This window comes from Geotrypetes seraphini, chromosome 1, assembly GCF_902459505.1.
Source record: "Geotrypetes seraphini chromosome 1, aGeoSer1.1, whole genome shotgun sequence".
Classification (NCBI taxonomy): Eukaryota; Metazoa; Chordata; class Amphibia; order Gymnophiona; family Dermophiidae; genus Geotrypetes; species Geotrypetes seraphini.
In genome coordinates this window covers 258,375,596-258,401,188 of record NC_047084.1, presented here as the reverse complement: position 1 = coordinate 258,401,188, position 25,593 = coordinate 258,375,596, and the positions used below count along the sequence as shown (strand labels likewise).

The 25,593-nt window shown below is 40.0% G+C and overlaps 1 protein-coding gene across 6 annotated transcripts in view; it reads left to right on the top strand.

Moving 5' to 3' along the window:
• The window catches only part of ABLIM2 (actin binding LIM protein family member 2), a 337,722-nt gene extending 312,673 nt beyond the window's left edge, over window positions 1-25,049 (top strand). For all 6 annotated transcript variants that reach the window (XM_033950058.1, XM_033950066.1, XM_033950046.1 and 3 more), the window contains one exon: window positions 21,015-25,049. In XM_033950058.1, the coding sequence (XP_033805949.1) occupies window positions 21,015-21,128 (114 nt within the window). In that variant the 3' untranslated portion in view covers window positions 21,129-25,049. The remainder of the gene's footprint in view (window positions 1-21,014) is intronic.
• Window positions 25,050-25,593: the final 544 nt, after the last annotated feature.

Genomic DNA, 25,593 nt, shown 5'->3' with positions numbered 1-25,593 from the left:
TGAGAGGAGCCACCGCTGCGTCTTTAAACTAAAAAATGCAATACGGCAGGGAGCAGGCCAGACCGAAAAACAGAACCGTAAGCCGCGCATGCACACTTCCTATGGGTCGCTACAGCTCACGGAAAACCGGCGCACGCATAGGAAGTGCGCATGTGCGACTTACCGTTTTATTATATTAGATAAGCTGATGTCTTAATGGTTTTCTTTTAACTTAATCATAAAAACATAGAAAATGACAGCAGAAAAGGGCCATGGCCCATCAAGTCTGCCCATTCTAATGACCCACCCACCCTAATTTCTTCCATGAAGAGATCCCACATGCTTGTCCCATTTTTTCTTAAAATCTGGCACACTGCTGGCCTTGATTACCTGCAGTGGAAAATCATTCCAATGATCAACCACCCTTTCGGTGAAGAAATACTTCCTGGTGTCGCCATGAAGTTTCCCACCCCTGATTTTCAATGGATGCCCTCTTGCATTTCTATCCATATGGCATGCTTTTTACTCTGATGTACTATTGAAATGTATGTATAGCTCCTTGTTGTATTTCACCAGGATACTTTAATGGAATCGTATGTATTGTTTCCTGTGTTGTGAACCGCTTAGAACCTCTCCGGTATGGCGGCATACAAATAAATTATTATTTTTGTTTCATTGATTATAGTAAAGCTTTCACTGGGTGGGTGGGATGGGAGGGGGGATAGGGAGGGAAGGGTAGTAGGGTTGGGGGATGGGCTGGTTACTGTTTTCTTTGTGATTGTTTGATTGCATTTGTGCTGTGCGGTACTTGTTATGCGAGGGACCTTTGTTTGCAACTCTCAATAAAATTTATTTCAAATAATCTTTGCGGCAAAGCTAAAAGCAAATTTGGAAGAAGAGAACATTGGTTTTAAAGTTGGTGGTCAAAATATAAACAACCTGTGTTATACAGATGACACAACTGTCATTGCTAGTAATAAAGAAGACACGTTGTACCTACTGAGAAAAGTTAAACCTGAAAATCGTAACATGGGATTAAAACTGAATATAAATAAAAGAAAGATATGGAAAATGATGACGATTTGGAGCTTGAGGATGATAGAATAGAAGTTATAAAGAGTTTTAAACTTTTGGGCTCTTTGGTAAACAAGGATTTAACTAGCAGGGAAGAAATACTTAGCAAAATAGCAATTGGTTGCTCTGTAATGAAGGCTCTTGATAAGATATTTAAATACAAGGAAATAACAGCTAAAACGAAGATCAGACTGATCCAACCACTCATTTTCTCATTGGTCAATTATGGATGCAAAAGCTGGACATTATGGAAACAAGATAAAAAGAGAATTGAGTCATTTGAACTCTGATGCTGGAGAAGGATTCTAGGAGCATGCCGTGGACTGCCAGGAGAACAAATCGCTTTTGGAAGAGATCAGACCAGATATGTCACTCAAATCCCACATGATGAAGTTACAATTATCTTATTTTAGTCACTCTATTAGAAGAGAGCTCACTGGAGAAGGACATCATATTTGGGAAGATCAAAGGAACTAGACGAAGAGGACAGCCTACAACTAAGTGGTTAGACACATTAACAACTACCCTGCAGAGGAAGCTGGAGGACCTTGTCAGACTTGCACATTAAGGGCTCCTTTTATCAAGCCGCACTAGCGGGGTTAACGCGTGCGACTTTTCATCACACGCTAACCCCCGCGCTGGCCTACAAACTACCGCCTTCTCAAGAGGAGGCGGTAGCGGCTAGTGCAGCCGGCGGTTTAACGCATGCTATTACGTGGGTTAAACCGCTAGCGCGGCTTGATAAAAGGAGCCCTAAGTTTAACATTGCACTTTTTTGATCTTTAACTCAGCAAGTCGCTAGGACTCAAACTCAAGTCGATGGCACTTAACTAACCCCACCTTTTACAAAACAGCAAAAGCGATTTTTAGCGCCAGCCAACATGCTGGATGCTCTGCTTCGCTCCAACTCTCATAGAGTTCCTGTGAGTGTTGGGAGCAGCGCGGAGCATTCAGCATGCCGGTTGGCGCTAAAAATCACTTTTGCAGTTTTGTAAAAAGGGGGGGGGGACTAAATAACCTCCTCCTATCACAATTAACTTTTCAAAATGAATATTTGGCACTGGTAGGAGAAAACATTTATGCACTTATAATTACATATTTATTTTACATGAATTGGAGAGAATGATGCTGATTGATTGTTTTTAAATTTACACCCCCCCCCCCCACTCTAAGCAGTTTACATAACATAAAAATCCAAATTAAAACCATCACAGTAAAAACTGACAAATATAATAAAACACATCAACAAAGGCTTATAAAAAAAAAGATGGGTTTATAATGCATTTTGGAATTGCTGCAGAATAGCATACAGATCATTCCACAGTAAAGGCCCTGCTATGAAAAAAAGACAGTAGACATGGTTTCTGCAAAATGTATGCCAACTGAGGAATGTAATAGAGACCTGCAGCCGGCTGTACGAATGCCTGCGCAGTGTCACAAGGTCAAGATGGCTACTTGGTCTTACTCCAGATTTCCCTTCGCTCGGTATCTCCCAAGGCACATCAGGGGTCTTGTAAAGGAAACAAGACTGGTTTATTAGCGCACAAAAAAATCCACCAACAATTTTTCCTTCTTCAGGATGTCAGGTGGTCAAGATTTTCAAACACATAATCAAGAGAGAAAAAACCCAGCAAGAGCAATTTTCAACATTACTTCAGTGTCCCACTTTGCTTTTTTTAAAAGAAAACAAAAACAGTTTTCTGGAATCTGAGCAAGGCTCAGACTTCGCAGTCCAATTCCCCTTTTCTGAACAACAGAGTCCAACAAAAGAATAATGTCCCGATTTGGACTTCCTTTTTAGTTTCCTGGTATGTAGCACAATACAGAATTTAAACCAGTAAGTTCACTTTAGTGCTGTTCCTTTTCTTATTTCCAAACTGGAACACATGGCTCTAGAGGAGCCCAGCTGCCAGCACCAACAGCCAAAACAAAACGTTTCACAAAAATGCTTCTCTCTTCCTTCTAGCTCTGACCTTAGCAAGGCAGGGCAGGGCTTTGTGCCAGGTCACAACACAAGCCCTCTCAGGGTGGTGGAGCTAATAATACCCACTGGTCTTTCCACTCCCCCCCCCAAAAAAAAAGAAAAGTATACAGCTTCCAGCCCTCCAAAGTCCTTGCAGGTAGCTTTCAAACAGAGCACAGTTCTCTTCAGAGAAGAAGAAAAAAAACATTTTGGAAGAAGTACACAGGGAGCATACATTTTCCCTCCCTGGGCTTTATCACCAGCAATCAATTAGCTTTAAGTACTTCTTCAAGATAATAAAGCAAAAAAAAAAAAAAAAAAAAAACCAACAACCCACTCATATCAGCTTCAGTCTTTTCAGCAGAAAAAAAAACAAACGTACAAACACTTGTGCAGTTACTCACAGTTCCTCCATGATCTCGGACAGTGTTCAAAATCCATGCTTTTCTCTACATTTCCCAGTGTTTCAGGAGCAGGCTGCCAGCCCATTACTTCCCCTTGTGGGTCACAAACAGCCTCTTCTGAATCCAATTCCTGCATTTCAATATCATGCAATTCTACCTGCTCATGTTTTCTTTCAAGCAGTTTTCTTAGCAGCTCTACGTTTGCCTTTCTGGGCTGTTTCCTTCCTCCTTGATTAGGTGCTGGGTCTCCCTTTGAGAAGGAAATCTGCTCTCTAAAGTTATGTGCTCCAGGGCCCCACCCCCTCCCTCTAGCTGGGACAGGAGAAGATTTAAAGGGACCTGCATTCTTAAACTGGGACTCAACTTTTGCAGACTTTAAAGTGGCAGCTTTAGAGCTGGGACTTATAATCTGGTTCTGCCTTTCTCTCAGGGGTTCTAAACTTTTCCTTCCTGGGCTGCTGCTAGGACTAGGTTCATATTCCTGAGGTTCAAGCTTAGGGTTTGCAGGGTCTCTGTCACAGGAAACAACAGAGAAGATACCCTTTATCCTCATATATTAATGGTTTTGTTACTGGTTTATGAATTTGCACTGCCTGCACCAAATATAATGGTCCTGCCTGATGTAAGGCTTTAAAAAGCAATGTCAGCATTTTGTACTAAACTCTATATGTAGCCAATAAAGTTGCTTCAAACCTGGTGTTATATGCTCTGATCTAGAACAGCCCAGGATTATCTGCGCAGCAGAGTTATGGATCACCTGCACCATGTTTTTGCCACACCAAGGAACAAGGTGGTAGAGTAATCCAGCTTTGTTAATATTAATGCTTGCACTACCATTCTAAAATCATAAGGAGTCAACATTGATCTCAGTTTCCTAATTAGATGAAGCTGAAAGAAGGCACTCTTCACTATCTGTGTTATCTGTCCCTGCATAAGCAATCTGGAGTTCAGGATTACACCCCAAATCTTCAATTCTCTTTGAACTTGAAGCTGACTCCTCTCCACTGAAAAATCCTTACTCGGTGCATCTTCCCTATCAACATAACTTCTGTTTTCAGTAGATTCAGGGTCAGATTTTTCTTCCTCATCTAACAGGTTACAGCCAAACAAAATTTTAATTTCTCCATTCTCACATCAACAGAAACTAACATTGAGAAGAAAACTTGACTATCATCTGCATATATTCTATAACTGACCTTCAGCTCCTGAAAAATCAATCTCTGTTAACAAACAGACATTAGACAATAAAACCTTGTAATGATCTGTAAGGCCCTCTTAGCTTTTCCTTCAGCTCTTGTTAGATTCTGGTAGCATACTTGGCATCAATTGCTGAAGGGGGAAGATGTAGCAGCAACCGAAGGAATTGCTCTTATCACCCTCTTTCTCTTAGTATGTGGCATAGTTTGAGGTATTAACCATCGGAAGAATAGAGACATTGACATAAGCCTTATTCTGCTAACCTGCTTCATGCCACTATGTTGGCCACACCCTCGGGCATTGAGCTTTAACAAAACAAATAAGAAGCAATGTGAAATCAGAGATCAGTTGTTTATTTCAGTAGGATTTAAATTTAAACCACTATTTAACCAAATACAAATAATGTATTGGGGCACTATATGGGGCCGAATTGGATCAAATACGAATATTTGGTACACCCCTAATCTATATATCACCCCCATCCCTCTGCCTCCTCATGCAGCACATCTTACTGTCTTCCCTTATTGCTTGAACCCTATGCTATCATCAGACCAGTCAACCTCACACTGTTCTGTCTTCAAAGAGAAGCTGGCAGAAGAAGAGCCAGTAGTTTGTGCTGTTCACTAGTTTTCCTAGAGGCAATCATGCAGAGAATAGGCAGGAGAGGGACCAAAGTGTTTCCTCAGATGCTACTGCCCATGTCAATGCTCAATGTAGTGACTGTTATGGAAGGCAACTCCCCCATCTTGTACTCAGCCCAGCTCTCCTCAGGGGCAATTTTTTTGCTACTTTGCCTCACCCCTCCCCTCCACCCCCTTTCAGTTTTATACTCTAAGCAACCACTTTGCATAACCTACCCTGATGACTGAATCAAATGCAGCAGATACTTTTGGAGCACAGCTACAATGCAGATAATTGCGCTAACACCATGAGCATTTTATGAGATGCGATAGAGGCTTCTACTGTGGGCCGGCGAGGTAAATGCTCCGATGCTCATAGACTTTTCTTTTTCTCGCTGTGCTAACCATTTTTACCACATTCTCCGGTAATGAATTCCAGAATTTAGGGCTCCTTTTACAAAGCCACTGTAGCGGCTGCTGCTGTGGTAATCGCTCTGATGCCCATAGGAATTTAATGGGGGTTGGAACATTTGCCATGCGGCAGCTGCTACCATGGGTTTTGTAAAAATGGGGTTAGTTGCATATGAAGTGAAGAACCGTTGTTTTAAATGTATTATGTAGTAGCTTTATTGCATGCCCCTTAGTCCTTGTACTTTTGGAAAGAGTAAACAGGTAATTCATATTTAGCCATTCCATTCCACTCATGATTTTATAGACCTCTATCATATCTCTCCTCCGCTATCTCTTCTCCGAGCAGAAGAATCCTAGCCTCTTTAGCTTTTCCTCATCAGGAAGTCATCTCATCCCCTTTATCATTTTTGTTGCTCTTCTGCATAGCTTTTCTAATTCCACAGCATCTTTTTTTATTATTATTATTATTATTATTATTATTATTAGGATTTTATATACCGCCTATCAAGGTTATCTAAGCGGTTTTTACAATCAGGTACTCAAGCATTTTTCCCTCTCTGTCCCGGTGGGCTCACAATCTATCTAACGTACCTGGGGCTATGGAGGATTAAGTGACTTGCCCAGGGTCACAAGGAGCAGCGCGGGGTTTGAACCCACAACCCCAGGGTGCTGAGGCTGTAGCTCCAACCACTGCGCCACACACTCCTCAGAGATGTAGTGACCAGAATTGCACTCAGTTTTTAAGATGCAGACACACCATGGAGCGATACAAAGGCATTGTAATAGTATTTATCTTATTCTCCATTCCTTTCTTAGCCACTGCTGTGCACCAAGCAGAGGGCTTCATCAACGTGACATTGACAATTACACATAGATTCTTTTCCTGGACAGTAAGTCCTAATGTGGAGCCTTGTATCATCTTGCTATAGTTTGGGTTCCTCTTTCCTACATGCCCTCATTGTGCACTTGATTACATTAAATTTCATTTGTTATTTGGATGCCCAGTCTCCCAGTTTTGTAAGGTCCTCTGCAATTTCTCACAAACCTCTTGTGATTTAATAACTTTGTCTTGTAAGCAAATTTGATCACCTTATTCATTAGTCCTGTTTCCAGATCATTTATGACTATGAAAAAAAAAACAGTGGTTCCAACACAGACCTCCCAACTATTTACCCTACTCCATTGAGAATATTGACCATTAAACTGTACTGTCTGTTTTTTTGGCTTTTAACCAGTTCTTAATCCACAATAAGATACTGCCTCCTATCCCATGACTTTCTAATTTTCTCAGGAGTTGTTCATTAGGTACTTTGTCAAATGCCTTTTGAAAATCCAGATTCCCAATATTAACCGGCTCACCTTTATCCATGTATATTCATCCCCTTCAAAAAAGTCTGAATATCCCAACCTTCCTGAAGATGCCCTGCACCTGCTGAAGACATCCCCAGACTCCCCTGAAGACAGACTCTTACCCCTAACAATGTCCCCTACTTTTCAGAGACTATGTGCTACTGTAAAATAACACAAGATGTTGCAGTTTAATTAATATATGTTAAGAAACAGATCATATCCATTATCCCCATGAATCTTTATTCAGAACTACCTCAGGGATTTTTTCCTTCTTAATTCACTTGCAAATTCCACCAGGACTCCTTCTGGAACCCTGGCATTAAAAGCCCAAAATCCAGGCACTAGATGTTGCCGCTGTGTTTTGAGCTGGATTCCCTGCCCCAGGGGGGAAGCAATGTTTTCTGATCCAGGAATTTATTGCACCCCAGATCTTCCATGCAGCAGTTGACCATACTACCACAGAGCCTCTGGGCTGGCTCTGTAATACTCTTTTATATGCTCTTTCTTTTATTAGTAGATATTCATTTGGAAAGTCATAAATTCAGAAACCCACATTTATATTCTAGTGTTCAAGAAATGTGTGACAGCAAAAGGACAGTTTGATAAAGTAACCTTGGCAGTATTTCTGAAGAGAATCACCTTCCATTCACCCTCAACACAAACAAAAAAAACCCCCACTATAAGTGACATTGCCTAAAATTAAGAGTCATGAAGAAAGAAAATCAGGAACAGATTCCAACCATCATATTTAAGATAATACATGTCTTGCTAAGTATTATTCATCTACTCTACTTGACTATAAATCACACTTAACAGTGGAAAAGTAACTCATATTATTGTTTTGAATCACTCTAGTCTCATACATGAAATATTTTTTGCTTTTTCAACTGAGGGTAAACCTTTCATTGTTCATCTTCTGACAGAGGAGCTGGAGTTCATATTTTCTGACTTAAAATGGAATTGTTTCTTTTTGGTTTGTTTCATGAATACAAGAATGAAAGAATGTCTGATGGTAAGGCATGGTGGTTTGTGAACAGTAAATGCAAGTGTTTCTCAGTGGAAGAACAGATTTCAGTAATGCTCTTAAGAGGGCACATAACTGGATTTTCAGACAGCAAGAGCCACTCTGTGTTGACTTTATTGGGACAGACCAAAGGTCTATCAAGCCCAGTATCCTATTTCTAACAGTGGCCAACCCAGGTCACAAATACCTGCCAAGATCCCAAGGAGTAAAACAGATTTTATGCTGCTTATCTTAGGGATAAGCAGTGGATTTCCCCAAGTCCATGGCTTATGGACTTTTGTTTTAGAAAATTATCCAAACTTTTTGTTTAAACCTTGCTAAGCTAACTGCTTTTACCACATTCTCCAGCAATGAATTCTAGAGTTTACATGTTAAGTGAAGAAATATTTTCTCTGGTTTATTTTAGATCTACTACTTAGTAGCTTCATCGTATGCCCTCTAGTTCTAGGTAGTATTTTTGGAAAGCTTAAACAAGCAATTCACATCTACCTGTTCCTTTCCATTCAGTATTTTATAGATCTCTATCATATCTCACCTGAGCCATCTCTTTTCCAGGCTAAAGAGCCCTAGCCACTTTAGCCTTTTGTCATAGGGAAGTCATCCTAACTCCTTCTGACTGGCTGATATTCAATGCTATTTAACATAAGAACATAAGCATTTCCATACTGGGACAGACTGAAGGTCCATCAAGCCCAGTATTCTCTTTCCAATAGTGACCAACCCAGATCACAAGTACCTGGCAAGATCCCAAGTGGAAAAACAGATTTTATGCTGCTTATCCTAGAAATAAGCAGTATATTTCCTCAAGCCATCTTAATAATGACCAGGAAAAAGGAGGTATTGATGCCCCTGTATAAGACTCTGGTGAGACCTCATTTAGAATATTGTGTACAATTCTGGAGACCACACCTTCAAAAAGATATAAACAAGATGGAGTCAGTCCAGAGGAAGGCTACTAAAATGGTTGGTGGTCTATGTCGTAAGGTGTATGGGGACAGACTTAAATATCTCAATATGTATACTTTGGAGGAAAGATGGGAGAGGGGAGATCTAATAATAATAATCATCAGTTTATATACCGCAAGGCCATAAAATTCTATGCGGTTTACAGTAGTTTAAAAAAAAAAAAACCAATAATAAAAGAAGTTGAATAGAATTAAAAAAAAATAAAAGCCAATAATTAGAGACACTAAAATGATCAGAATAGTGCATAATAAAATTTTTACGAATTAGCTGCCTAAATACTTTGAAAACAGATTTGTTTTTAGATGTCTCCTAAATTCCCCATAAGTGTCAATAAGCAAAAGCAATTGTTCTAAATCCTTACTCCATAACACTGCTTGATATGAAAAAAAGATTTTGATGATGTTTATTAAGTTTACATCCTCTAACAGGTGGAAAAACAAAATTCAGATGTGAGTTTCTCTTATGTCTGTTGGTTGTAAAAGAGAATATATATTTGGGAGCTAAACCAAACAAAGCCTTAAAACAGAAGCAACCAAACTTAAACTTCACCCGCACCTCTATTGGTATCCAATGTGGTACTTGATAGGAGGGTGTTACATGATCATATTTCTTCAACCTAAAAATCAGCCTGACCTACATGACATAAATACACATGAGGCGAGTATTTTTCATTTAAAAGGAAACTCCAGAGTGAGAGGACATGGGATGAAGTTAAGAGGTGATAGGCTCAGGAGTAATCTAAGAAAATACTTTTTTGCAGAACGAGTGGTAGATGCATGGAGTAGTCTCCCAGTAGAGGTGTTGGAGACAAACACTATGTTTGAATTCAAGAAAGCATGGGACAGGTACATGGGATCTCATAGGAAGAGGAGGAGATAGTGGATGCTGCGGATGGGGAGACTGGATGGGCCATTTGGCCTTTATCTACCTTAAGATTAACAATTTCTCCTAACTGTATCCATGGCGTCCTGTTAGTCTGTCTTGTCTAGTTAGATTGTAAGCACCTTCGAGCAGGGACTATCTTTTTCGTGACTCTGTACAGCGCTGTGTACATCTGGTAGTGCTATAGAAATAATTAATAGTAGTAATCATGTTTCTACATTTCTATTTATTTATTAAAATTTGATATAACATAAATAGCATCAGTAAAGCAGCTTAGCGGTTAAATACTGTAGATAGAGCTCTGGAATGAGAGGTTTTAGGATGCAGGTGAAAGGGGATAGCCTCAGAAATAACCTGAGGAAATACTTCACAGAAAGGGTGGTAAATGCATAGAACGGCCTCCCGGTGAAGATAGTGGAGACAAAAACTGTATTTGAATTTGTGAAAGAGAGAGTAAATGGGCAGACCGGATAGGCCATATACTGCCTCTTTTACAAAGCCATGCTAGCAGCTGCCGCGCGGCAACAGCCCGGAAGCCCTTTAAATCTCTAGGGGCTTCAGGGCCGCTAGCGCGGCTTTGTAAAAGAGGCCGATGGTCTTTATCTGTTGTCGTTTTTCGTTTTCTCTCTTACACCTGCCAGAGAGATAGTTTAAATGCTTGTGCCTAGATTGTGAATGTACATGCATAGATTATAATATAGGTACCCAAAATTCTTCAAGGATAAAGTGAAAATAGTAGCAGCCATTTCACTCTAAAATATTAGAGTGAAATGCCAAAGCGTCAACTGTCACTCTTTATACAGGGTTTAGGAGGTGTAACATCCCTGGTCTCACCCCCGTTGTGAATTAACATGCACAAACGTGCCTCAATATAAATCAAGAAATGTGAAAAACTAATAAAACACATTCATACTTGGCTGCTGCTATAAACACAGTTCAGCGCCATTTTTCTCTCCTGCCTGGTGACTGGGGATCACTGGATTTTTGTACTGTATGCTCTCCTAAAGCAGTGCTGATATTCCCGAGGAAGGGGGATGTTCCCCTGAATTTACAGCTAGCACGCGATCTGATGATTGCTCTACTTATTACAGCTACAAAAAGATAAGTACAGAATAATTCTCTACTATCAGTTCCAGCCTTTTATTTTGTTGGACTCCTTCACCTATGATCCAATATGAACTATGCACGCTGAACTGTGTTTATAGCATCAGCCAAGTATGAATGTGTTTTATTAGTTTTTCACATTTCGTGATTTATATTGAGGAACATTTGTGCACATTAATTCACAACGGGGGAGAGACCAGGGATGTTACACCTCCTAAACCCTACATGGTTATAAAGAGTGACAGCTGACGCTTTGGTCTGGTTAGCATTTAGTTGTGTAAACTGAGGACTCTCCCCATCACACCTAAATTTAATTTAATTTCACTCTATTTTAGCTTGTGAACCATTGTCGTTGGCTGCTACTATTTTCACTTTATCCTTGAAGAATTTTGGGATTTCTATTATTGTGACATTCTTCTGAGTGGGTTTCCATACTTGAAATCACTAGATTATAATATATGCATGTAACTCTGCCCCCCACCCATTCTTCGCCCAAACTCTACCCATGTGAATGCCAACCCGCAAAAGTACACACCAGAAACTGCTCATTGACAAACAGATGTGTTCACATATGCTCGTAAATGACTAGAATATTGGCACTTACGTTCATACTTATTGCCTAAATCCAGGCGGTTCCATATGGCTAAGATAACAGTACTGAGAATTAAAAGAATATTTCTTGTAAATATGCAGTTATATAATTATAAACCATATGAAAGAATAGGGACAATTAGATGTCTTTAGGGCTTTGCACATGAATGCACACAAAGAACCCTTTTAGACATATGGGTGTGTCTTACTGGCAAGTCTAGCATGTAGTAAAAGAACGTCGTGAAAGAAACAGGAATATATTTGTGTAGAGTGCTTTGCAATTACATCTAAATATTAACAGGCATTCTGGATTTCATTATAGATTCACTGTCTGTCAAGAAAAAGAAGCATTTTAAGTCTTGGTAGAATTGTGACCAACTCCTTCACTGAGCCACAACAAAAATAATGAGAACTCATTCATTCCAAAAGGAAAACTTCATTTTCTTTTGGGTTAAATTTTTACGATAATTATGTGAAGATGCCAAGTCTAAGTACAGTCTATCATTAATCATCTTTTTTTCTGGCGGAAAGCATAACCTGTTAATGGCAGGGTAGCTGAGAAGAGTGGGATCACTTTCGTGCTGGTGGGAACTCCCTTTTGGAAGAAGGGCAGTGGCAGACTAAGGAGTTATAGTATTCTCCAGGAAAATGCCACCCCCCCACCTCTTTTTTTTTTTTTTTTACCATCATAGCTATCGGGAGCATGCGAGCTGGCATCAGGGCTGGCTTAACCTGTAGACAAACTAGGCATTCGCTTCTGGAAGCAGTTTCTGGTATTCAGCAGAGAAAAGTTAAAAGCATGGTAACATGATAGGTCCTGACAGCCACAGAAACTTAAAGAACCATCAAGGCGGGTGAATAAAATTCAAATAACCCATTTACTTGAGTCAGTGGCTTTTGAAAATTATCCTCTTTGAAGGGTATTCTATAAATGGCGCTGAGATTTTAGCCTTGGAGTTGGAGAAGGATTTTATTTGTGCCATGAACCACCAGAACTAACAAATTGATTCTGGAAGAGATCAAACCTACTATATGATTCGAAGCCCAAATGATGAAGTTATGACTGTTATTTTGGTCGCATTGTAAGAAGAGAAAGATCATTGGAGAAGGACATTATGTTTGGGGAAGATCTAAGGAATCAGATTGCTGGACATGCTGAAAAAAACAGTGGGGATGATCCTGGAGGACCTTACCAGACTAGCACAAAACCAATCTATTTTTAGATCTGTAATTCATCATGTCGCTAGGACTTGAGCACTAGTCGATGACACCTAACTAAAAATTGGTATGGAGCGCTATTCTATAAACTTTGCTCCAGGTTGAGTATTGGTTATAAAATAGTGCTTAGAGCCCATTTTCACGCCAAAAGTTGAACATCAGTATTTATTACATTACATTACATTAGTGATTTTTATTCCGCTTGTACCTTGCGGTTCAAAGCGGATTACATAAGAAGAGAGCTGGACATTTCCAGGAGGGTACATGACATTGGAGAATACAGATTGAGGGTATAGACTTAATGACAGAATGAGTGTGTAGACATAATAACATTGGAAGATAAATCAGGTTACATTACTATACATATCAAATAGTCTGTTTCCATACGTTGGTAGGTAATCGGTTTCGGTAGGATGAATTAGGTTCCAGGTATTTTTATTTTTATATATTTTTGGTCGATTGAGGGTATGGTGCCAGGGAGTGAGCAAAACCTGGTCGGTGTAAGTGGGAGAGGAGAGGGAGATTAGGTAGATTGTATATACTTTTTGAATAGCAGCGTTTTGATTTCTTTACGGAATGCTTTGAAGTCAGATGTTGAGGTTAACAATCTGGTGATGGAGGGTTCAAGTTTTGCTGCATGTGTTGCTATGAGGTTATCATAAAGCTTTTTACGATGAGTGCCATTGAGTGGTGGGTATGAGAATGGTGTCAGTGTTCTTCTTATTCTAGGTAGAAGGTTACGGTTTAGGTTACGGTTTATATCAGCTGGAAATTTGCCAACACCCAACTCCAGGCATTTTTATGTGGAAAAGGGACTAATCTTTAACTCTGCTCTCAACTTTTAGGAATATCCCTGCCACTCCCCTAGCCATGCCCCCTAACTTAACAAGTTGAACATTAGTGGATTTTAGCATGCAGAGAGATATGCACACAAATTTCAAGGAAATGAATGGAAAACAAAGATGAAAATGTTATAATGCACTTTGGTACAGCCGCATCTCGAATACTGTGTGCAGTTCTGGTTGCCGTATCTCAAAAAAGATATAGCGGAATTAGAAAAGGTACAGAGAAGAGTGACAAAAATGATAAAAGGAATGGGATGACTTCCCTATGAGGAAAGGCTAAAGTGGCTAGAATTCTTCAGCTTGGAGAAGAGAGGGCTCAGGGGTGATATGATTGATGTCTATAAAATACTGAGTGGAGTAGAAAGAGTAGATATGAATCATTTATTCACTCTTTCCAAAAATACTAGGACTAGGGGGCATGCGATGAAGCTTCTAAGTTGTAGATTTAAAACAAACTGCAGAAAATATTTCTTTACACTACGTGTAATTAAACTCTGGAATTCATTTCCGGAGAATGTGGTGAAATCAGTTAGCTTAGCGGGGTTTAATAAAGGTTTAAATAATTTCCTAAAAGAGAAGTGCAGAGGCCATTATTGAGATGGCTAGGGGAAATCTGCTTATTCCTAGGATAAGCAGCATAAAATGTTTTACCACTTGGGATCTTTCTAGGTTCTTGGGGCCTGGTTTGGCCACTGTTGGAAACAGAATACTAGACTTGACTGACCTTCAGTTTGTCCCAGTATGGCAAGTCTTATATTCTTAATTAACTCCGCTAATTGATAACATCAATTAATTGCAATTAATTGGTTCATAAACTAATCAATTTGCACATGAACCTTTTATCCAAGGGCTCACAACAGTAGGATACCCTCTGCGTCCAAACTTTTTTCTAATTTAATAACTTTTGATAGGTGTTTGAGGGCCCATGACCCCATTGTGCCCAATAGCTCAGACCACTATCAGTCTGCCACTGGTTGCACCATTGAATATTGGCAGCCAGAATGCTGAGTATGGTTTAAACAGGCAGGCCTGAAAGCTTAACCTACTTAAACCATGCTGAATATATTTATTCTAATATGCTACTACCTGAGTAACCCCTTCCTTTACTAACGCGTTACGTGGGTTTTAGCGCCGGCAGCAGCAGTAACTGCTCCTACGCTCATAGAATTCCTATGAGCATCGAAGCAGTTACCGCCACTGCCAGCGCTAAAACCCACACTAAGCGTTAGTAAAGGAGGAGGTAAACTAAGAGTTTCCTTCCAAAACCACAAGTATATAAAGGCCCACCAACTAACCTCCCTGTCCCTCCTATGAAGTTTACCTTAGCAGATGAGCTATGGAAATTTACCAGGTATGATCTTATTACAAGAAAATATAAATAGTTGTTAATTTGTGGAAGGCACTACCTACTTACAACTTAGCTCTGTGTAATATTTAAGAACATATGTTTAGAACATTAAGGAAGAACTAAGATTTGATTTTACAGAGTAAGTTTATTTACAGTATTATGTAGACAATGCAATAAAGTTAGCTCTGGAAATTTAGGGATCTTTGCACAAGGAGATTGTGCCACTGATGGCAATAATTGTATTAAACAAGATTCAGAGTAAATACCACAAGATAAAAGCTCGCTATGCAAGAACAGATAATGCAAACGGTTAAAGGTGCTTTCTTTCAGTTGAGATTGCTGTCAAGGGTAAAATCTATGATGTCAGTATCAGATTTTCGGATGGTGATTTAATGTATGGTGATCTCTAGGCTTGCTTTTTGTAACTCCTTGTTAGTAGGCATTGCAAAATGCAAAATTAAAGTGTTACAGGTAGTACAGAATGCTGCTGCCTGTATGATCACAGGAGTAGCCTGGAATTTATTTATTTTGATTTTTATCCCATCCTCCCAAAAAGCTCAGAGCGGGTTACAAGAAGACAATCAAAAATAAGTCCACAGACATGACAGATGCATCTGGGAAGTACATAGAAGGAGGCAAAAAGGGCAAGAGTCTAATTGGGAAGTCATTTTACAGAGAGGAGTCGTTTGTTGAAGTCATTATTGATCAAAAAGGAGAGTCTTCACTGCCTTTTGGAAAGCCATCAGTGAGTCTAGTCTTTGGGTTTGTGCAGGCAGTTGGTTCCATAGACGAGGGATAAAATGGCTGTAGGAGCACTTGAGTGCAGTTTCCATTTGGAGAGATCTCCCTGGAGGGATGCTGAGTCGATTCTCCACTTCAGAACGGAGGAAACGGTTGGGGGTGTACTGTCTAAGTTTGACAGAGACATAGGCAGGCGTCTTGTGGAAGATTTTATGTGCCAGTACAAGGGCCTTGAAAGCACATCTCTTGTTGATGGGTAGCCAGTAGGTGGCTTTCAGCGCTAGTGTGATGAGGTCGCAGAGGCTGAGGTCATACAGGAAGCAGATAGCTGAGTTCTGCACTCATTGGAGGTATTTCAAGTCTTTCGTGGTGATGCCATTAAACAAGGAGTTGCAGTAGTCTATCTGTGAAAGTACATAGGCATAGAGGAGCTGGGCAAGGTCTGAGATTGAGAGGTAAGGTTTGATTTTCCATAGCTGGTGAAGGTAACAGAAGGAAGTGGAGACTACCTGTGAGATAGGTGCAGTGAGAGATAAATGGCCATCTAGAATCACTCCCAGGCTGCGCACTTGGTCCTTTGCCATTAAGGAAGTGGCTTCCTAGAATAATGTCAGGTGGGTGAAGCTAGAGTTCTTCTTCCTGAACCAGAGAAGTTCAGTTTTAGTGGCATTGAGCTGGAGTTTGTTGTAGATCATCCAGCTCTTCATGTCAAAGAGGAATGATCATATTACTCCAGTACTGAAAAATTTGCATTGCTTACCAATTCAGTCAAGGATTGAATACAAGATTTTGACAATTGTTCATCAGGTAATTTATGGGGAGACTCCTTTGTACCTGAGGCAACTTTTGAAACAGTATATACCTTCTAGAAATTTGAGATCACAATTCGCAATGAAGTTATCTATTGATGCACTAGACAAAACATATTATAGTGAGTACAAGCAACATCTATTTCTGTGGTTGGTCCACATCTGTGGAACACTTTGCCAAGGTATTTAAGATTATGTAGAGAGAAATTGTCATTTAAGAAGCAGCTGAAAACTTTTTTATTTGTCAAAGCTTTTTATTAGCTCTGTACAACACTATTTTATAGTTCATTATGCTAGTTTTAGCGATTATATTTGGAAGAATAGGATAGGATGCATAGATTATAATATGTTTGAGTGTCCTGAATATGTATGTTTTCTACTGTAACCCGCTTAGTTGATACGCGGGGAAGAAATTTTTATATATTGAAATCATTTTTATTGAGCATCAAGAAAGCAACAAAAACCACACAACAAATGTCCAACAGTTTTCAAATTATAAAGCACAGAAATAGCAAGTAATATGTTCAAGTTATAACAAATCATCCCCAAAAGCTCCCCCCACCCAAAATATCAGAAAACAATAAGAGAGGAGTGCCTGCAACTTTACAAATCTGCTATCTTTTCAAAAGACAACTACGTACTCTGGGGGGGTCAATGTAGTCCAAAATGCCCGCCATATCCGCCTAAAATGACGGCCCAAGGAAGAATCAAAGTCCTGAAATTGTATCCGTTCCATCATGAGTAAAGTGAGCATTTGCATCCACTATTGGGAGAGAGAAGGAGGATTTGGAGAAAGACAATTAAGTAGGATTACCTTCTTCCCCATCAAAATTGCACGCTGCAAAAAAGGGCGATAGCCATGCGGAACTGGTGCTTACAACAAAAATAAATCAAACAATAGCAAGGGATCCAGTTTTACCCCACATGTCCAGATAGAGGAAACATAGGTAAGTAGGCTGCGCCAAAATCACCGGGCAAAGTAGCTAGTACATGGCCACACTTAGGACAAGTTCCAGTCTGAGATAGTCCCACATGACGCACTCTATTGGGTGCTATATAAAGGCACAACACAAACTTGTAATGCTGTTCCCAGTGTAGTACATTGTCAGAGACTCAAATGGATGCTAGAACATGTTTTTTGTAATCCATAATCGATAACTGTATGCCCAGATCAGTGTTCCAAGCAGAAACATAGCTAGGATAATGCAATTCTGTGGTGTAATCCCGAAGATAAAGATGGTGAAATCTTAGTGGAACCAGGAGTTGAGCTCCCAAGGTGTAACAAATGGCTAGTTCATCCTGTACATCTTCTGTGAGATCCTCCCAAGGAAGACTTTGTATATAGTGCTTAACTTGTAAGTAAGAAAATACATCTGCAGGCAGCAAAGCGTACTCTTGTTATAAGGTAGCAACTGACTTTAGGTTGTAAGAAATTTTTAAAATAAAATAAATAAATTGCTAGAAAAGCTAAATGATGAATTATGCTGGAAGAAAGTAACTCACTCTGGTAATGGAGGTCTTGTGTCTGCAGAGGATAGCTTGAGGAAATGATGGTCCTTTGCTGGAAGAAAAATTCTCTAGTTGCATAATGACTGGGAGAGGAGACTTAGGTGCAGAGGAGATGTCCAGCAAGGTGTGTTGCAAATCGAGTGGTGATCCCAAGAGGAGGGAGCTTAGTTGAATATCCCCTTTTTATGGACTACAGGGGCTGGAATCAGGTGGTACATTTAGTAGTCCAATCAAAATTCAGGATAGTTGAAAATTGGTTTCTTGCTAGGTCTTGTGATTTGGCTAGGTCTGGTGATTTGGCTGGTCACATGCTTTTTGGCTGAGCAGAGCTGTGATGGGATTAAAGAGAGTCATTATCTGGGAGTTTTAGGTAGCTGAGGTCTCTTTTGTCACATCCCAACCTCTGATTGCTAGGTATTGTTCATGCTTCATTGATTGTTGTGTATATCTTGGAGACTGACAGTCAGTGGCTGATGTCCTTTTGTTGTGCATATCTTGGAGGGTAGAATTCCCTGCCATCCTTTTGTAATCCACTGGGCAATTTACTTCTTTTGTTTCAGTTTTTTCAGGATTCTGAAAGCAGAGGGCCTAGATTCATTTAAAATTTAATTTAAGGAATACATTTAATAAGCCTTATATCCAGAGTTGAAGCCATACTTTTCCTACTTCTTAGATCCAGCAAAATTAATCATATCATGCTACTAAAAGCCAAATTCAAAGTGGAGTTTTAAGAAGTAATCCTTATTTCCAGATATCCAGCAAAATTAATCATATCATTCTATAATCTCTTGCTGATTCCAGGGCACAAACTTCCCTATAGCTTTAGCATGTCCACAGTAGAAATGACACCAGGATTAGTGACACCCACCTCCCCAGGTGACATATATTAAATTCAGATCAAGATAACTTTCTTAGCATGACAGTTTTATATGCATTGGCAAAGTAGTACATTTTACTGGTAGGTATAAGAACATAAGAGTTGCCATACTAGGATAGACCAAAAGTCCATCAAGCCCAGTATCCTGTTTCCAATAATGGCCAATCCAGATCACAAGTACCTGGCAATATCTCAAAGCATTAAAACAGATTTTATGCTGCTTATCTGAGGAATAATCACTGGATTTTCCCAAGTCCATCTTACATTTAAATATTTTTATTGAAATTGCACAAAATATAAACAAAAATAACGTGAAAACATTTTAGTAGAAAAAATACCTAACTTCCCCCACCCTAATTCCCAAGAAACCCTACTAGCAAACTGAGCAGTTATTCCATTGTACCCTAACAGCAGTTTATGTGTTTAACAAATGTCTTCTAGCTGAGGGAGTCAGATTAGCCATAAGAACTCCCAGATCGAACAAGTTTTTCCCCAAACTGGTATCCAAATTTTTGAAAGATAAACATTCCATAGATGCCAACTGAATCATCAGTGTATGCTAATGTGATACAGCTTTTATCCAGTGAAACTAATACACTTTTCTTGCCCATAAGAATTGCACGCTTCAAAAAGTCCTGAAAACCTTTTGGTGTAGGTCGCTGAGGGCTAGTTTTTGAGAATAATATTGTGGGTTTGCTGAGCATAAGTGCAGTTCCACATGGATGAAATATGAGTACATAATAGTGTCCAAAAAAGAATATACATATGGGCAGTCCCAAAATTGATGACCCAAAGTTGCTTGAGACTGCATTTAAGACAGTTGTCCATAGTGTTTGCTAAGCTCTATAAAGATATACAGAAGATCTGTAGAGGCGCAGTAGGAATTTATAGTTCATTTCAAACATAGTCACTTGTTGTGTTAGTTTATGTCAATGAAACATACAAGTCTTAAGTGCAGTGTCATCCACAGTACAATTAAATCCTGAGACCATTTTTGTGCATACATCTCATAAGGCAAATCTTTCAAATATTCCTGGAGGTACTTGTGATGAAATCTCAATGGAATTTAAGTTTGAGTTGTGAGGCGTAAGGCATAAGAATTTGAGTTGAGAGACAAAGAGTCTTGTCTCAAGTCCGTTAGGCAATCAGCTGGCAAAGTGCGTAGATAACAATTGTTTATAGGTGAACCAATCCTTAATTCTCAAATTGAACTCAGTGGTTAATTCTGCATAGTCTGCATGATTCCCGATGGAGTAACTACTTGAAACACATACTTCAATCCTTTTGCCCACCATTTATTATGCAAAGAAAGTTGTAATCCAGGAACGAGTTGTAATCCATTTCCCAGAAGTGGCAGGTATGGTGTCAGTGTAAACGATATTTTAAGAAGGTTGCAAATTCTCTCCCTTGTTCTCTTCAAAGTGTTTAAAAAAGGTTCTCCTCTGGGCAAAAAAACTGGTGGCAATCTCTTAGTATGCAACAATAACTAAAGTGAATGGGATATACAGGAAATGCTCTTGTGGTGTAACTGAGAAGTGCGTAATGTCTCTGATCCAATCATTAATATGTCTCATTTGACCAACTTGAGAGAATAATTTAAGACTTAGCAAGCCCAAACCTCCCTGAGCCCTCAGTCTCATGAGAGCTGATAAACCAATATGAAATTTTGTATCATTCCATATATAATTTACAAGGCACATAGGATCTCTCAGAGAGAGAAAGAGATAATGGTTACTGCGGATGGGCAGACTAGATAGACCATTTGGCCTTTATCTGCCATCATGTTTCTATGTCTCTATAACACTTGTGTAGGTGACATTCTGTGGGCCACCACATGAAGAAGTAGGCACAAAGTACAAAGACGAGTTTAACATACTGCATGCAAAATTATAAAAGAAAAAAAATCCATCTGATTGCACTTGGAAAATTCAGGTTGTATGTTAAGACCATGGCACAGTATGCAATATGTAGTATATTTTGAAACCACTCTCGTTATATTCATGCCTTCCTGATATAACATTTGCAGCTTCTGTTAATCTTTACCATCAATATGATGTAACAATAACATACACTTACAGTACTTTTGCATTTTTGCTTTTAAGAGACACTTGTCCCCTGAAGAGTTCCAAGAGGTCTTCGGAATGACTATTGAAGAATTTGACCGTCTGGCACTTTGGAAAAGAAATGACCTCAAGAAAAAAGCCTTGCTCTTCTGATCTCTCCAAGGACCCCACTACCCCTCAACTCTTTGTCAGCCAAAGCAGTCTTGCCATCATCTTTACTTACTGCTGAACCCACTGTCCAGATTCATGATAAAAAAAAAGGGAAAAGACCAGAACATAGGAACATGCATCTGAATTGACATCCCTTGCTAACTCTGCATGGCCAATGGTTTCTTACAGTAATTCCTGATGATTACCCATTTCACATCACTCTTAATTTAGTAAGGTTTTCTCCTGTTCTGTGTCTGTGGGGAGCAAGGGAGTTATTGAATCAAACCCAAAGTGTAGCTTTGTTGCTTATAGTCAATGGTTAACCCAACTCAAGATTTAAAGTGAAGAAGTGTAGGGTTCAGCTCAGGCAGACAATCCAGCAGAGTTTTCAAGATATATTACTGGACAGTTATTACTGTGGTGATGATGATGATAACAAAAGTAAATGAAAGTGCTTATAAAGATCTTAGTAGATGACAGACTGAAAACACATAATGGGGGTAATTCTATAAAAGGTGCTAATATTTACATGCTGGTCATTTATACACTGATTAGAATAATGGTATATATATATATATATATGTACATATGTGTGCAAATGCACATATAAATGCGCGCAAATCTTATATAGTGTGTATTGTACAGGTAGATGTAAATCTAGGTGGAATCTGGGGGCAGCGTGAGTGGGTCTCATGCTTATGTGCAAGTTACATGTGTACCTTCAACATTTAGGTGAATTTACACCAGCACTACAGGGTCAGCTCGAGCTATGAGCCAACTGCTTTCAGTGCCCCGCTCCCTATATTGGTAGTGCCTGCCCTCTTCTGTCAATATTAGCAGCACCCTACTTCCTTCTGCCATAATTGGCACTCCTCTCCTTGTGGTTCAGTTTGGCTCCACCCACCCCCTCCCCCTGCAGTCCTGTAAACCTGTTGACATCATGAAAAGAGGCAGTCTCTGGCCATCCCCAGGGTGTTCTCTCTGTCAATCCCTCCTCTGTTGCAGCTTCTGTAGGTGGGACACTGGCTGAAGAAACACCCAGAGGCTGCCTCTTTTCATGTTGCTGCTGGCAGGCTTGTAGAATGATGGGTGGAGGAGGGGATAAGGGAGTGATGCTAGCATGTAGGGGATGGAGAGATAGACTGGAGATGCCAAACGGGGGGGGGGGAGGGGGCTGAACACATAACTGTTGCTCCAGTTGAGGCACTGGCAGTGACATCAGTGGCTAGGGATTTTGGCACCCTTTATGGCTGGTGCCTTGAGCCAGTACCTCACCTGGTCCAGTGGTAAAATCAACCCTGCAGCTGCCGTAAGTGCTTGTGCCTGAGAACATATGCATGTTAATACCGAGTTACACTGGCATTCTATAAAGGAAAGTAGACACCTGCTCTCCTTTAGAGAACAGGCACCAAGAGGACCCCTAAATTCAGGCACACAGTTATAGAATTACCCCCAAAGAGGGTAGTTTTGTATTGTAAAACAGCACCTAGATTAATAGGGAAGGGAGGTGCTTATTTGTAGCTTATTCCACAAAGGCACCTGGTCACCTATATGTCTTTGTAAACTACTACTAAAAATCCTGCAAAAATCATACATAGATTGAATGCGGAGGGGGGGAATTACACCTGCTTGAGAGCTCATGTAAATGAACATAAAATTCCCACAATCATCTGTATTTTATAAAATAAGCATGTAAAATATGACTGCCCAGATTCTACTCAGCAAAGGCACACTGGCTTGCACAATGCATTCTTCTAGGCTTGTCCTAATTTTCTAAGAGCTCGTTTGTATGTGCAGTGGTTTGTAAAATTACCCTCAATATGGAAAAGGCCAAAGAAAAGCATGTTAAGTCTCTATTGCAGCTGTATGGGCGCAGTTCACTTTAGTTATGGAAGCTAAGCTAATGGAAACCTTAAGCATTATCACTGGATGTTGATGCGAGTTATGTTATTATGTTCTAACGACAGAGAATTATAACACAAGAAGTTATATTTTGTTTAAAGAAATAGATTTCACTGAAAGAAGTGATTTAAATGGCCCAGTCATCAGGATAAAAGCAGTATTAAAGCAGTATTTCACGTGTTGGAAATGGTTAGGAAATTCTAATGCATTGTTCTTTGGCACCATCCTTGAGACTTGGGGGAGGGGTTGATTCTCAGTGGGAGTTAACCAGTCTAGAGTCACTCCTGCTTAATTAACTCCCGCTGATCGTCTCCTCACATGAAATGGCGCTTAACTTGATAGTGGCACAGAATGTCATGTGTGACCATCACGCCAGTATTCAATTAATACTGGGACAGTCGGGGGACAGAACAGAGGCAGAGCCAGAAGTTAATTGTATACACAGCAGTCCTAGCTTAGGGGTCCTTTTACTAAGCTGCAATAAAAAGTGGCCTTGGCTGGCCCCTTACGCAGGTTCTTCCAAAACATTAAGACTATCTTTACCGCAATCAGAAAATGGTCAATTTTTTATTTTTTTTTACAGTTAATGGCCTCGTACTAATGTTGCCATTAGCCTGCGGCCATTAAAATAATTACAGCGGGAGCACTTCCTGACACCTCGTATTTTGTAGGCAGTAAGGACTCGTGTGCTAATTCCACACTAATTAGTGCATAGTCATGTGGACATGAAAACTGGTTAGTACTGGAATATCCACTCTACCCCCAGACATGCCCCCTCTGTGCAAAATTTTAAAAAATGTTCTTTGGTGCGTGGTTAGTAGGCGCAGAATGGGAACTTACCGCAGGATGGCTGAGCGTGTCCCGCAGTAAGCTCTTTTAAACACTAGTAAGCATGCACTAGCACTTGCCGCAGCTTAGTAAAAGGACTATCTGAATAGGTATCTGGGCCCTAGAACTGAGCATTGGTGGTACCCAGATAAGTTCTGGGACCCACCAAAGACCCAGATATTCAGTACCAGTAGCCAGAAATGGGCCAGCACAGAATACCTGAGTCTAATTCAGCACGTGGCAGTCAGTGTTTGACCCCTTTGTAAAGAGTAATGTTTCTAATATACTCCCCATTTTATTATGCCACGGTAGAGGTTTCTACTGCATCCAGGAACGCTAAATGCTCTGACACTGCTCTGACTCTCATAGAATTCCTATGAGCGTCAGAGTAACATTGGGGCATTTAGTTCTTGGGTTTTGGTAAAAACCTCAGTCGTGGCTTAGTAAAAGGGAGAGAGAATGCAGTTGTTATAAAATACAGCAAGGCGGAAATGGCTTTTTAACCAGTACCCAGTATTGGAAGAATATTCAAAACTGTCTGCAAATGCTTTTGCCATAGACTTTGCACCAGTTCTCAAATGGTCAGTACATGTACATTTTCCCTCAAAACATTTCTTGGGGTCAAAGAGTTTGCAGAGATTTTACCTGCAGATATTTTTTCCCCCCCAAGAAAAACAAGCTGTGTAGCTTTGAAAATGCAAAAGTATGCCCATGGTTGCCTGCCCCCCGACTCTTGACCCTTGCTTTTCCTGGGAATAGAAGTATGTATGTTGTTGGTTCCCATGCTTACTATTACCCACATACAGGGTGGGCCATTTCATTCAGCCTGTCTACCCGGCTGTTGACAATTATCCTTCCAATGACACTGCTGTCTTCCCGTTCATATATAAAGTCTAATGTCGAACCTGGCAGTCCTACCCTATTAGTAACTTAGAAAAAGCCCCACTACAAGGGCTCAATCAGAAAGGGCCTGTTTATTTTCTCTTATCTATTCCAGCTACTTCTGACCCCTGACCTCAAAGCTTCCTTTCCAGCATTTAGTGCCAAAAACCTTGAGCAACCCTTGATCTTGTTAGACAAGATGAAAGCAAAGTTATTCTTGTAATAATTCATCTATCATTGTAACTCTTTACAGCTGCTAATGTTAAATGTTATGAAGAAGTAGCTTGTTACTAAGAGTAAAGAATTATGGTACAATTAACATTTCTTGTTTAGGTTTTCTATGATGCACTTACCACCGAGGCATGCTGCTTCAATATGTATTTATACAGTATAAAATTTATAACAATTTTGCTGTAGATAGCTCATATACCATTTACAGGAAAAATGAATGACCCAAGTTCAAAACTGAGCAGAAGGTGTTGTAGGAGAATTAAGATCCTAAAATTCAGTTTATGGGATACATCCGCAGGTTGGTTAAATGGAGGCTGCCCCTATAGCAGCAGCCGTTATCTTTTCTCATGCCTGAACGTGTCACTTGTCCAGTTTATCTAGACCCAGTTGACACATCAAGTGGGGAATTCACACCCAGAGCGCTACTGCCTGAGTCACAGGGCCAACCTTATTTCACCAAATCTAAAGTGTTAAATACTTTTGCAGGAGTCCTCTCCCTGCTCCTATCTCTGACAAGTCCACCTAGGGCACTTGACTCTAATCCCATTCAACAATAATTTCATTTATTTGTTTGCATTTATAGATCACCCTTAGCCAATAGTTTACAGCAGTGTATCTCAAACTG